Source organism: Neodiprion lecontei, chromosome 3, assembly GCF_021901455.1.
Source record: "Neodiprion lecontei isolate iyNeoLeco1 chromosome 3, iyNeoLeco1.1, whole genome shotgun sequence".
Taxonomy (NCBI): domain Eukaryota; kingdom Metazoa; phylum Arthropoda; class Insecta; order Hymenoptera; family Diprionidae; genus Neodiprion; species Neodiprion lecontei.
The window spans coordinates 41,981,751-41,994,386 of record NC_060262.1 but is presented as its reverse complement, the minus strand read 5'-3'; the positions used below and the strand labels follow the sequence as shown (position 1 = coordinate 41,994,386).

The 12,636-nt window shown below is 38.3% G+C and overlaps 2 protein-coding genes across 2 annotated transcripts in view; one reads left to right on the top strand and one right to left on the bottom strand.

Moving 5' to 3' along the window:
- LOC107223139 (myb-like protein X) overlaps nt 1–3,473 on the top strand; it is a 73,788-nt gene extending 70,315 nt beyond the window's left edge. Inside the window, exons 4-6 of the mRNA XM_046734168.1 lie at nt 1,772–1,914; nt 2,842–2,973; nt 3,059–3,473. Coding sequence (XP_046590124.1) covers nt 1,772–1,914; nt 2,842–2,973; nt 3,059–3,209 — 426 coding nt within the window. The 3' untranslated portion in view covers nt 3,210–3,473. The remainder of the gene's footprint in view (nt 1–1,771; nt 1,915–2,841; nt 2,974–3,058) is intronic.
- A 4,159-nt stretch (nt 3,474–7,632) lies between these two features.
- Nucleotides 7,633–12,141, bottom strand: LOC107223138 (esterase E4-like). Its single transcript, XM_015662729.2, has 7 exons — nt 11,828–12,141; nt 10,853–10,988; nt 9,310–9,655; nt 8,744–9,106; nt 8,405–8,565; nt 8,011–8,333; nt 7,633–7,923 (listed from the first exon to the last, which is right to left on the bottom strand). The coding sequence occupies exons 1-7, from the start codon at nt 12,094–12,096 to the stop codon at nt 7,755–7,757; spliced, it is 1,767 nt and encodes a 588-aa protein (XP_015518215.2). The 5' UTR covers nt 12,097–12,141; the 3' UTR covers nt 7,633–7,754.
- Nucleotides 12,142–12,636: the final 495 nt, after the last annotated feature.

Below are 12,636 nucleotides of genomic sequence, written 5' to 3'. Positions count from 1 at the left end.
CCGCACGGATATGCGCTCTGTTCCTTCGTGTTGGTACACGATTATAAAATATGGCATTTTTACGACAGCATCGAAATACGGGATAGTATCGTCTTGTTTTTCCACTCGGAATTGCCGAGTCGCCTACGCACCCCTCGGCACCTGCTACGTTCGACCAAAATTCCGGGATTTTGCAATCCGACGGTCACGTGGCCGGCGGGGGAAGAGCTGAGAAGAACCTGCTTTCTTCGAGTGCTTGCTGGACGTGGGACGAAATTGTCCTTTCCAGGTGTAAAACGATGGAAAGATTTCTCGGCTGAATCTGCTCCGAACTAACATGGGCAAAAGAAACTTGACCATAATTCCGACGAAGTTCGTAGACCTGGTGAAAATGATTTTTATGAGAAATTAGGAAAAATGGGAAATCGTAAAAATTCGTCAGGAATCGTAGTTTTCTTTAGTTGTTTCATAACGAAAATTCACGAAAATAATCAAGTTTCGTAAAAAAAAAGATTTTGGTAGAAAAGTATGAATATCGATGAAGATCTACAATTGATATCGTGAGAAATAGTTCCACATATAATTTGGAGAAAGTAAAAAAGAAGTTCTGCGACAAATTACCACCGTCGTTGAACGGAGTAGTTTCTTTCGATTAAGCAGACCAAAATTACGTTGACCTACGAAAATCTGAGCCGGAAATTCGCACTTAATCTAGAAGTATGAAAATCTATGGATAAACTACACCGTAATTCAATGGAATAGTTTCTCATGATTAAACAGAACAAAACTGTAATATTCATAGAAATTCATAGAGTAATTTGCACCAGGGAGTCTCTTCTCGACGTGGGCGGAATTTTAAGCCTCTTTGTCCTGCATTGATTAAGACGAGGAGAAGTTGATCGACGTTCTACGTCTCAATTAACAATCAACACTAACGAACCGTTCGAAACTTGGAACTGACGATGCAAGGCCTCGCCCTTCGTCTTTCTCTTCCTTTTGTTCTTCGTCCCGGCAGCTTTCTTCGTTTGCCCGCAACGACGTTCTCTCGTCGGGAGAACAGCAGTAAATTCAAATTTCGTACATTACGCTCGCATGTATGAACATATGTGTATAATTAGTATGAAAGAAATTAGAGACCAGACATACATTGCTGAGCGAGTGACGTGTAACGTCGGATGGACCGCACCTTGCCGGGGGGTTCCATAAATAAAATTGACACTGACAGAAGCCTTGATTGACGGCCGTCCCTCCGAGCTGCAATTCCCGCATTTCGTTCCGCTAGACGCCGCTGCAGGCCATTGTTAAAAAGCTCCGTCTCACGTGCGCGTATGAACATTGAACACCTATCGCGTAACGCACGTTATCGGCTCTGTTACGGATACTTGCATCCGCTATTCCGGAATTTATACCGGGCTTATTGCGACTTCGGATTGGCACGCGAGGTCAGAGTTGCCGCTGCATGCATGTTTGATGCTTATCGCCCGATTGATGAAGCAACAAATATTATCATTATTCACACGCGCGGGAGTCAGAAGTTGCTCAAACTTGACCCGTGGTACGATTCTACGGTTAGCCAGGATATAATTATACTTACGGTTGATTTACGGAGATTGATCATTTTCATTTTCTTACCATAATCTTATCTGTATTTACAGGAAATTCCTAGTTACCCCCAACGAAATAAAATTTCACCTAGTGTCGGTCTTGAAAGACCATTTCTTTCCATTTTTTGTGCAAAAAATTATTGATAGTACAGCTGATAATTTTTTTATTTTTCTACAATTTGTTGCAGGCTTCGGTGATAGGAGGACGTACGCAGGTGGAAAAACTCAAGTTCGAAAATCACACCGAGTGCGAATGCCGCTCCAGGAGTGATCCGAGATTAAGAGACACGGGACAAAAACCTCCGTCGAATATACAAAAGTCAAAAAAATCGTGAGTCTCCCTTTCCTTGTTTGCAGATAAGATAATAAATTACGTTCATGGGATACGTAAATTGGTGTTATTTCGAATCCACATAATTGCAATCCGTGTCGTAAAAAATAAAATTCTTATCTTATTTTAAACTCTTATCCCAAAATAGTAAGTACCAAATTGTATTGCAAATATATACCATATATATTAGCGATGTGAATATATATTTATAAAAAATATATCAATATATATATATAACAAAAAAACAAAAAAAAAAAAAACACGTTGTAATAACCATAAAAGAATAAAAAAGCATTTTTTCACCAAACGATACTATCATTCCCTTAACAATTACGCTTTAGCAGTTTTCTTTTTTTCATCTATAAATTAATATCATAATTTTTACGCATCTCTACGATGATCGTACAATCTTTACGTGCCTATAGTAAACACTCGTTTCGTACGATAATGTTTTTCTCATTTTTTTATGCACCCGTTCCTCCCCCCCCGTACTTCACGGCGATGAATGATTTATCGTTATTGACGGGACTATAACCACGATCTATGTCTTGTATTACGTGCGATAGACCCTCGTAACAATTTAATTTCTCAAGTTTTTACCTGGTAGTTTTTTTCATAGCTCCGTCCGTTCGTCCCTCCGCATCCAGCTTCTATCCTCTAAAAACCCGACGAAACTAATCCTAATCCAATAAACATGACGGTAAAAACTAACAAACACCGCCCACGTGATATTAGGCTGGTGCAACATTTTCTTTCCGTTCGAACCTATTTTTTTTTTTTTTTTTCTACTTTCATTCTTGCACTAGTCGATGAATATTTGACAATTTGAATAACACGCCTGATTTTTTTTTTTTTTTTTTCTCAAATAAAATTAAGATTGAAACTGGGATGTGAAATGCGTTCGTTCATTAAGTTTCTCGTTCACAGATGCAAGTGCCCTTCGCATTTTGCACCGAAGATAACGCCCGAGGGTGAATGCGAATGCAATTGTCCGGATAATCGGATGGACTGCGTACGAATCAGACGAGGAAAGGAATATTTCTCGGTACAAGATCGATGGTTAGTTGGTTGTGATTATGCGAAAAATTGTTGAAAATTGTTTTACTTGAAAACGCATTGGATATAATTCGCAATTGTTTTGCAGGTGCATTCAAAACGACATTTGCTCGTTGCCGCCCTGCGATTTCGGGGAGTACATGAGAAAGCAGGGACGATGTCCCCATAAAACGGAGAAATTCTTCCAACCGAATTACTACAACAAGAGACACACCGATAATGGATACCGAAGTCATTGATGCCGATATAAACGTCTGAAAGGCTTCTGAAAGGGAATAAGAAATGGAAGTGCAATGGAAGTAAAAAATAGAAACAAAGCCGAACTTCATCCGTGAATGTGTTTGTCTTAGCGCGATACAGCCGGCAGTTTATTACCGTGAAAACAACTGTGCCAATAGAGTAAAAAACAATAAAAAAAAAATAAATAAAAATAAAAAAATTAAATAGCGAAAGAAGCGTAACGTGATTTATGATCACGCGAACGAATTATGGTGCCATTAATTGTCAGTGCCTTGTGGAACGTTTGTGCCGTAAGCCTTAATTTACGATATTTTTGTATTATGTAGGACGGATATTTGATACTTATATAATATTTTCATACCAGTGTATCATCGACCAAATCTCGTTTACTACTATACTGTACGAAAATTACACTGTACCCAAGATGAGAAAACCTGCATAAGTCTGTACAAGGAATTCTGTGGAAAGAATTACCGACGATTGACGTGTCGATTTTAAAATAATATTACAATATGCTGGAAAGTTGATTAGGAAACCTTTGACAAAGTCCGAACAGATTTCTCATAATTGGTAACAATTTATTATGAACTTGAAAGAAATCATCGAAATGAAAAAAAATAGTTTGCGGAAGAATATTTTCACAACTGTGGCGTATTGCTGCACAATTTTTTTGAAAAATTTCACAAGAAGCATGCGATATCATGAAATGCTTGTTCTCAGCAGCTTGATAACTTTTATTTGATAAGGAAAGTGAAAAAAATTCAGGAACAATCTAATCAGGCAACGTATGAAATTTATGGTATAATTTCAATGACTTATAATACACGTCTCGTCTAGGTAAAATCCTAATTCACGCAATAAGCGAATAATATCGTGTAATGTATCAGTACCGGCGCTCGAATTACTTCGGAAATAATTATCTCAGAAAGAGCGCGATGAATGAATTATCGACAGCTTAGCACCCCGGTCATCCGAGTGTCAGAAAAATTCATCTGTTGGGATGGTTTCATACAAAGCGCCGTAATACTGCTGTAATTAACGAATAATCCGGATAATCTTATTCGGATATTGAGCCTAGTCTTAAAAATTTCACGTTTTTATATCGTTACTCATTAAGGCCTTTTACGTGTAATTGTATTTAATCAAACATTAACCAGCACCTTCATTAATTTAATATTTAATCCGTAGGTTATATTTTGCAGTACGATCATGTTAGGTGTAATATTATTATAATATATGTATTTTTCAAATGAAGCATTCTACAATTATTGGAACCGCTATAATACTAAACATATCTCGTGATTACGATAAAGGTCCGGCCGAAATAATCGTGAGCTAATTAATATAATGTTACGTTTCTTTATTTTTCTTTCTTTTCTCCATTTTTTATCACATCTCGAGAAGTTAAGGCTGGAACCAAAATTATTCGTATTATAGTTATTCGCCAATTACTCCGCGAGAAAATTCGATTATGATATTTTTTTCATCGCTAAAGCATTATAAGTTTAGTGTACTTCTTAGGTATGTATGTAAATGTATTTCTTTCATGTTTTATCGAAGCCCCAAGTAACCCCCCTATAAAATATAAAATCGTAGTATATGTATATCCATTCATTGTAATCAAATTCTAGCGAGTAATATATCGGCTCGTGTTCAACGCTCGTTGACGTAAAGCTGAAATTTGATTTTCTCAAATTCGTAATAATCTCAACTGGTTTTGAACCGGTGACAATTGTGTCAGAAACGAATCTAATGTACAATAAGTGAATTACGCAATGGACTGTAACGAAATTTGTGTATTTCGCACTGAATCTACATATATGTCATATTATATACATTGGCTGAGCAGGAGTCGTGTAACTTTTTAGTAATATATATATACAATATACATACAATATGTACAAGGATCAATATAGATTTATGTACAAAATGTGTTTTCTACGCTTTTATACTGTAATAAATTTGATATACATGCATGTGTCAAGTTAACTATATATATATATATATATATATATATATATATATACATACATACATATATATATATAAGGCGTAAACAATCATTATGTTATAATACCCTACGTATACGTGTTTCGCAAAATGTGAGGCATGAGTTATCGCATGCAAGAGCATTCATTGTATTACTATAGCAGCTTAAGGCTTAACCAACAATTTTAAGCACTATATATTATATTATAGATAGAAAGGTAATATGAAATTGTATAAAGAATCTCATAAGTTGATAGTAAAAAAAATATATATTATGTATCATTATTGTACAATTTTCGATATTACTTTGTTCCGTGTTTTCGATTTGTTTTTGCTCTTTAATCATCATTTGTATATTTAACCGATACGATTGTTACAAGTGTAATATACCGTACAGAATGGAACGCAACAAGAAGCACGAGCAACACATTTGCTTCATCGACGCACAACGATGCCGATACATTCAAACTCAAGTACAGAATAATGATTTTGTCTTCGTTGTAAGGTTGGGAAAAATGTCAAACAATAGGGTGAGATTTACAACCGTACTATATGATGAAATCTACGATAGAGTTCAAGTACGTACATGTATACATACCGATAGCTGCACATTTTATATGTACAGAAGAGAGAGTTGGGAGAAGTCTGGGAATGCGTCACACATCTGCTGGTTAATTTACAATCGTGATTTATTCAGTAAAGACAAGTACGCCGTACAGCAAGACGGTGCATGAACGTTTCATGACGAAGGAACAGGACTCACAATCAGAGGGTTATTTACTACCTGGAAACGAGCTCCTCCACGATGTCTCCTCTCCTCGAGCTGTCGGGCACATTCGATAAGGAATTTTCACTACACGAGGGTAAGAAAACTGTGCAATACCTTCATAGGTACAGTCTAATATCAATCATTGGGGGGAGATTCGGTTCACGGATTAACACTTTGAGTCGAAGGGACGCAGTGGCTTATATCAGCCTCGGTAGAACAACGGTGAAATAATTTATGCCAACTTCTAGTAAGTATTCGAAGTAAGTGCAAACATGAGCCTGGAGCAATGTTTGAGTCTGTTCCAAAGATGCATATAAAAATTTACGATGTTCCAAGTACCTTGTTTGCTTTCCTAAAGATCCAAATATTTCAGAAAACTAAATCGATTCGCAAGGGATAAATTTTTAGCTTAAAAAATCGCAAAAAAACCAAGGCTAAGCTCATTTGGATTTTATCGGTAAAATTTAGGCCGATTTGAAGTAATGCTGAAATTATATTTTTGATAATCTGTATCCGCGTAATTTCTACGTATTTCATTCATAAGTTTTCTCAGCTGTTCATCTTATGATGTCTGTTCTAGATGTCTGTTCTGCATTCCTGTATATCCTCATAAAAAATCAGTATATGGACTTGCAGACAAGTACCTTACGCCTTGTCATTCCGCCATCTATGATCCAACGCGTTTCGTATAACAATAGAAGTACCACGTTGGGGGCTAGACGACTTGACCCTCAACGCTTTAGTACGATAAGGCAATAAGGAAGACGAGGACAAGTCAAAATAAACCTCGGTAATCGTATATCAACGACAGTTATATCTGCTAAAAAGAATTAGTTAATAGCCTGGAATAATGTTCGATGTCATTGATGATTGATATGAGCGATAAGACTCGGATCAGGACTTGAGTCGACGACGTTTGCTCGGTGGTACATACATAATGTACCCATGTCGGATAACATACGACATGCATTAAAGTCTGACGAACAGACCTTAGAGACCTATACGTAAGTCGAACAAGTTGTTCGGTCATATTTAAATTCTTGTAAGAGTTTTGTCAAGATCTTCATCGTGCTTACAGATTAAAAGAATGACATTATACTCACTTCGGAATTTGATGACGAATAATCGATAATACAGACAAGATAGTTACAAGATTTTGATAAACTATGAGATATACGTTAAATAAAATTAGGGCGAGCTGAAGACAATCATTTCAGGGTGGTCTGAGGGTCTGACAGGTTTGGGCCGACACAGTGAAGGAGAATCAGGCGGCGGACAAAACGGAACGAGTTTATCGACTCCGTAGTATATAAAGCCATCTTGGATGATGGGTCGGTAAGCCAAGTTGGTCCAGTCGGCGCAAGCTGAAGTTTGCGTTTATTACTGACATGGTGATACTTTTTTTTCGTACACAAATTCCAAAACTTTTTATAAAATCGTTGCTCACTATAATTGAAAACGATCGAGCCAGATTTTCAGTGCCGCAAATGAATATCCAAGGGCACAGGTACATATTACTCGATGAAACACTGACAATGATACCAAACGTTATAGGTATGTACGACATGTGGGTGATGGATCAATAAAAAATCTACCGCGAATACGCATTATGCGATAATATTATCGTTATCAGGTATTGAAACTAAATTCTGTACATTGCGTTCTAAGATAGGCATCAAACATTTATTCCTACATCTCCTTCACTTTCCCCGACGGGTAAGTCACAACAAACTATTTTGAAACAAAGAATACGAATTCTGATTAGGAACCGCAGTTCAAACTAAATCTACTTTTTAGCAGCGAAGAAATTTTCCCAAAACTTCATTCGCTCTTCGTGAAAACCACTTTTAACCTGAATTCCAGGATCGCTGTCATTACCGATCTGAAGATATTTTTCGTCCGATGAGAATGGTTCCCAAATCGCGTTGTCATTGAGAGCTGCAGTAGTCGGCAATCTGAAAATGTGTTTTATCGTCAAATATAGTCGATACACAAGCGGTTGTGACGTGATGTCTTTTATCTATTCATAGCCTGATACTCACCCATTGGTAGCAAAGGATGTCCATAGCTCCACCATAGCGTCGATCATTTTCATGTCATTCTCGGTATATTCAGAGCCTGGCGGCGCAAAGAATTCCTTTGGTCCAGGAAGGAGGTAAATCAGCTCGTCTCCGTGCACCGCGCCCAAATTCTCCGGGTTACCATTACTGAAGATATAGCTATCGCTGAAAGTGCCTCGGTAGTCAAAAGTGCAAAAGTATGCGGGACTCTTGTAAGCCGAGTTGTTTGCATGTTGTTTGACTTCGTTGTAAATATGATAGATGAACTCGTAATCGCTTATGATGTCAGTCAAATTGTGTAGTAGCTGAAAGCAACATCAAACATACCATAATTGATGGAACTCGAACTTGTGTCGTCAGTTGTTCTAGTTCTCACCAATTTTCTGTCTGCAGTTAGATCGTTCAAGTAACGAGACTTTAAAGCAGCAGTTTGGGCATCGACATCGGCTGACCAAACGTCATGTCTCAAGAAGCTGATTAAGTGAGAGTCAAGGTTGTCTAAAACTTGCTGGAACAAGTCTGGCTTATCATAGTACACTGAAATGAAGAACAAGTACAAGTTTCAGAAACCACTTCATTCACCAAGAACAAGAAAAAATGACTACCGATAAAGTTTCTTCAAATATGCAGAGCCTGGTATGTTACCTGACATCTCTGTGCGATATAGACACCTATAGGAATATTCGTTAATTCACGTTGATCCATGCATACTCGCCTGCAGTTATAACAATTCCTTCTTCCTTAGTTACAAGGGCCACCCACGGTAAATCATGCTGTTTTCCATTGGCAATGATATTCGCTGGAGTATCCGTAAAAAGTGCACCTTCTACGTCAGGTTCGACTACAGGATACCAGACAGTAGCCCTGGCCGTCCTTTCATCCTTCAACAGCACTTCTGTATCGTACAAGTATGTCCCATTGAAAGTCCTCAGACAGTTAACAAGGGTGGTTGACGTGTTGGTTGGACAACCAAGGTATTCGCCCAACTTAGTGGCTCGCGCGGCGACCACCGAATACGGTTCAGGAACAGGAGGATAGAGTTGCGGTGTACTGTGTATCATGAATTGGTGAAAGAGTCCTGAAAAAATCGTGCTGTTATTCGTCAATTTGAAATGCCAAGTATTTAATATCTATTTAGTGGAAACTAATTCAATGCCATTATTGATCTCTCTCACAATGAAAAGAATTAGCTTCGCTTATTAAGTCGGGTACATTTACCAACGGAAGATGATCACTAAATACCATAGGTTTATTTCAATTCAACTAAGCAACTCTGCTCACCTTTTGTTAAAGGAGATAAGGTTAAAAGCCGAACGCAGGCGGCGCCTGAACTTCCACCGAAGAGAGTGACTTTATTTGCATCACCACCGAAATACTTGATGTTTCGTTGGGTCCATCTCAAAGCTTCAGCTATATCTTTAAGTAAATTATTTCCCGGCGATACTTCGTCGCCGGTACTCAAAAATCCGAGTATTCCGAAACGATGGTTAGGAACTACAAGAACCACGTCCTTATTGAGAAGAAATTTTGGACTGTGATGGTCAGGGTTGTTTGTTCCATACTGGAATGCTCCACCATAGACGAAGACCATCACTGGCAGTAACGTAGCATTTTGGCTACTAGGAAGCTATGCGGTAGAAATGGTAAAAAAAGTAATTATTTTTTTCTTTTTCATTTGAGAATTCATTAATGTCAGCCGACCGTAGACCGTGATTCTGAATAATCACCGTGCACCCGTCTTATTCAATTCTTCATGTTATAAATTAAAAAATGATAGCAAAGCAAATATGTGCACCAACAATAAACTATAAACTATGTATCATAAAGGGAGAACACTTTTTTTTAGCACTTCATTCACTGATTTCTTCTATACGTATATTGCAATGTTGCAGGCTGACAGCATCAACATGCACTTCTGAACCCACTTCCAAACTTGAGTATATTGCGCGCAAAAATGCTCTAGTCTGTACGCAGCCTAAGGTAAAAACTTCATGACTTCAATTTTTGGTAATGTTCTGCAACAGCTTGATTCATTGTGTGCAAAAAAGAAGATGATATCAGAGGTTTGAACTCCGTAGAAAATTATCCAATGAGATCTCAATTTTCACTTTCTCTAGCGTCGTCCGAATCAAAATATTTCAAGTACGATAAAGAACTGTAGGTATGGTTGAACAAATTAAAATCATTAAGGATCTGTTTATTTCTTGAAATCAACCTTCACGATGTAATCACATAGTTTTTTTATCCAATCTAAAATACGAAAAATATGCTGTATTTTGTACCCAGCTGTGTGACAATTAGTATATGGCGTTGCTAGTGCGGAAAGTGGGCGATTTCTAATGAATAAGCGTGCGCTGTAATCACCCGAATCAGATATCGCCACTGATGTTTATGATCTCGCCCATCCGCACGTCCGACACCCGCTATAATCTTCAAATATCTGTGAGCGAAAGTTTGATTTGTGAAGCAATGAAGGTGCCACTGGCATAAACCAAGTCTACCAACAAAAGGGTGGTGTACGAATCAAAACAAAGCTGAACAATAAAATCAATTCTACATTGCCGCAATATGTTTGGCAGTACTCGGCAATCCTATGTTAAATGAACAGAGCTAAACTTGTTTGCTGTTGGATCAGACGATACCCTAAACTGGTGTTTCGGTACTGAAATCAAGTGAATTTCAAAATGTATGTGCTTTCAATTGAAAATCCTTGAATCTCTTGGTACGGCTAGTACATTTCACGAGATAAAAAATTTAAAACGATGATGGTAAAACTATAGCTCCCTTCAGCTATCAAAATATATCCAATACGATTGCTATATACCTGCGGCGTATAGACATTGAGATAGAGGCAGTCCTCATCCCCCATGAGCTCCTCCGTTCTCTGAACGCATACGTTAGGCATGCGGCCGGCATCTAGAGTCCCGTTCCAAGGACCCGCCGGTACGGCTTGTTTAAACCTGGATTGGAATAATCGGAGAAATTAATGTTTCCTTATTTTTGTGACGATTAAACTCCCAATGATAGGTGATTTTTCGGCCAGCATGAGGCTAGATAATTCCGCCAATTCTTTGTCGTAGATTTTGAACATGTTATTCTCTCGAGTACATTCAGTGCCACGAGTTGTGATCAATGCAGATCAACCCAAAGAAAATCCGTCGAGAGCTGATATTACCAATGGTTTAGCGGACTTTCGAAGCAATCGAGATGTGTAAAAGCAAAGTACGTAAATGTGGGCAAAACAATGTGGTTTTAGTACGTATATACGGATCCTCGATTGTTTATTTGGTCAGACAATATCTCCTTACTAAGAGAAAAAAATCTTATCAATAAAGTGATGACTTTTTACCCTCCCGAGCTCATACCATGCATTTTGGACAAGACAAAAATGCACGGTATGAGCTGGGGAGGGTGAGAAGTCCTCACTGCATTATCAACTCGTGTTGATGTATATTAACTGCTTGTATATTTGGAAAATATGAACCAAAATTTGCCCAATCAATTACAGTATCATCGTAAGTACCGGTATCAGTTTACTATGGATACCGTATATTACTACTGTAAGTAGTAGCGTAGCTCGTAACGTGCGAGACTTCGGAAGGGGAGGACTTAAGTTCAATTTCCCAGCTTGTCGATGAGGTCCTGAGCGATAGCTCGCAGAAATTGTAACGCAGCTAACGTCGTTCAGGCTCCGAATCGGCGAGTTGAGGTTTTAACTCGGTCCGGGTGTCCGGGTAACGTTTTCTGCACCGCCTATGCAGCGTTAGATGACTTGTAACTTTGAATTGCACCTACAAACCTAAGATCTCCAATCGGTGGCTCGGCAAACGGAACTCCAATGAAGGCAGAGAATCTTCTGCCAAGGTGTGTGACCATATTTATACCTCTGAGTCTTCCTTGAGGTATCGTCGTTTCCGGACGCATCCCATCCTCGCCAGCGGGAATGTCCCCATTTTTAATTGGAATAACACCAAAGATTGTCAGGAAAACGATTAGCAAAAGAGCCACCAGCACACACGCGGCTGCTATGTAACAGCACGAGCGCGAGCCAATCTTACCTACCAACATGATTACTGTCTGTCACTAAGTGATGCTCGCCAAAGAGACCAGCCTGAGTTATTTTATCTTACGAGAAGAAAAGATGTCTCGTCGTAATTAGAGACAATGTAGTTTGGTAACAACGCCTTGAATTTAATTCGCAACCTAATCTCAATACATAATGCGGACGGGAATTAAATCCACCTTGTTGAGTGGTCCAATAAAATTAAGTGTATATGGGGCATTCCGTGTCACATTTTCCCCCTTTGTTCCCTCACTATTTTTGATTCGTACCACGATTTTTTATACGATTCTACCATCTAAAAAGGGCACTCCTGAATTTTTTCAATTTTTTTTTGCTAACCGTTTTTTTTTAAATATTATTCAAACCCATTTCGAAAACGGTCGTTTTTAAAAATCTGAAAAAATTCTGAAAAATCAAGTTTCTCATTCCGATCATACCGACACCTGGCCGATGATGGGTCCATTTTTTTCTGTCATTTTTTTTAGCACTTTAAACATTTTCAACAAACGAAACGCCATCTTGAAACGTTACGAAACCATGATGGT

What these genes read in the sequence shown, in the direction of transcription:
- LOC107223138 (XM_015662729.2), bottom strand. Translation starts at nt 12,096, where the DNA reads ATGTTGGTAGGTAAGATTGGCTCGCGCTCGTGCTGTTACATAGCAGCC. An exon ending in CCACCGATTGGAGATCTTAG is followed by an intron (nt 10,989 to 11,827) that starts GTTTGTAGGTGC and finishes ATTCCAATCCAG; the next exon opens with GTTTAAACAAGCCGTACCGG. An exon ending in TCAATGTCTATACGCCGCAG is followed by an intron (nt 9,656 to 10,852) that starts GTATATAGCAAT and finishes TCTACCGCATAG; the next exon opens with CTTCCTAGTAGCCAAAATGC.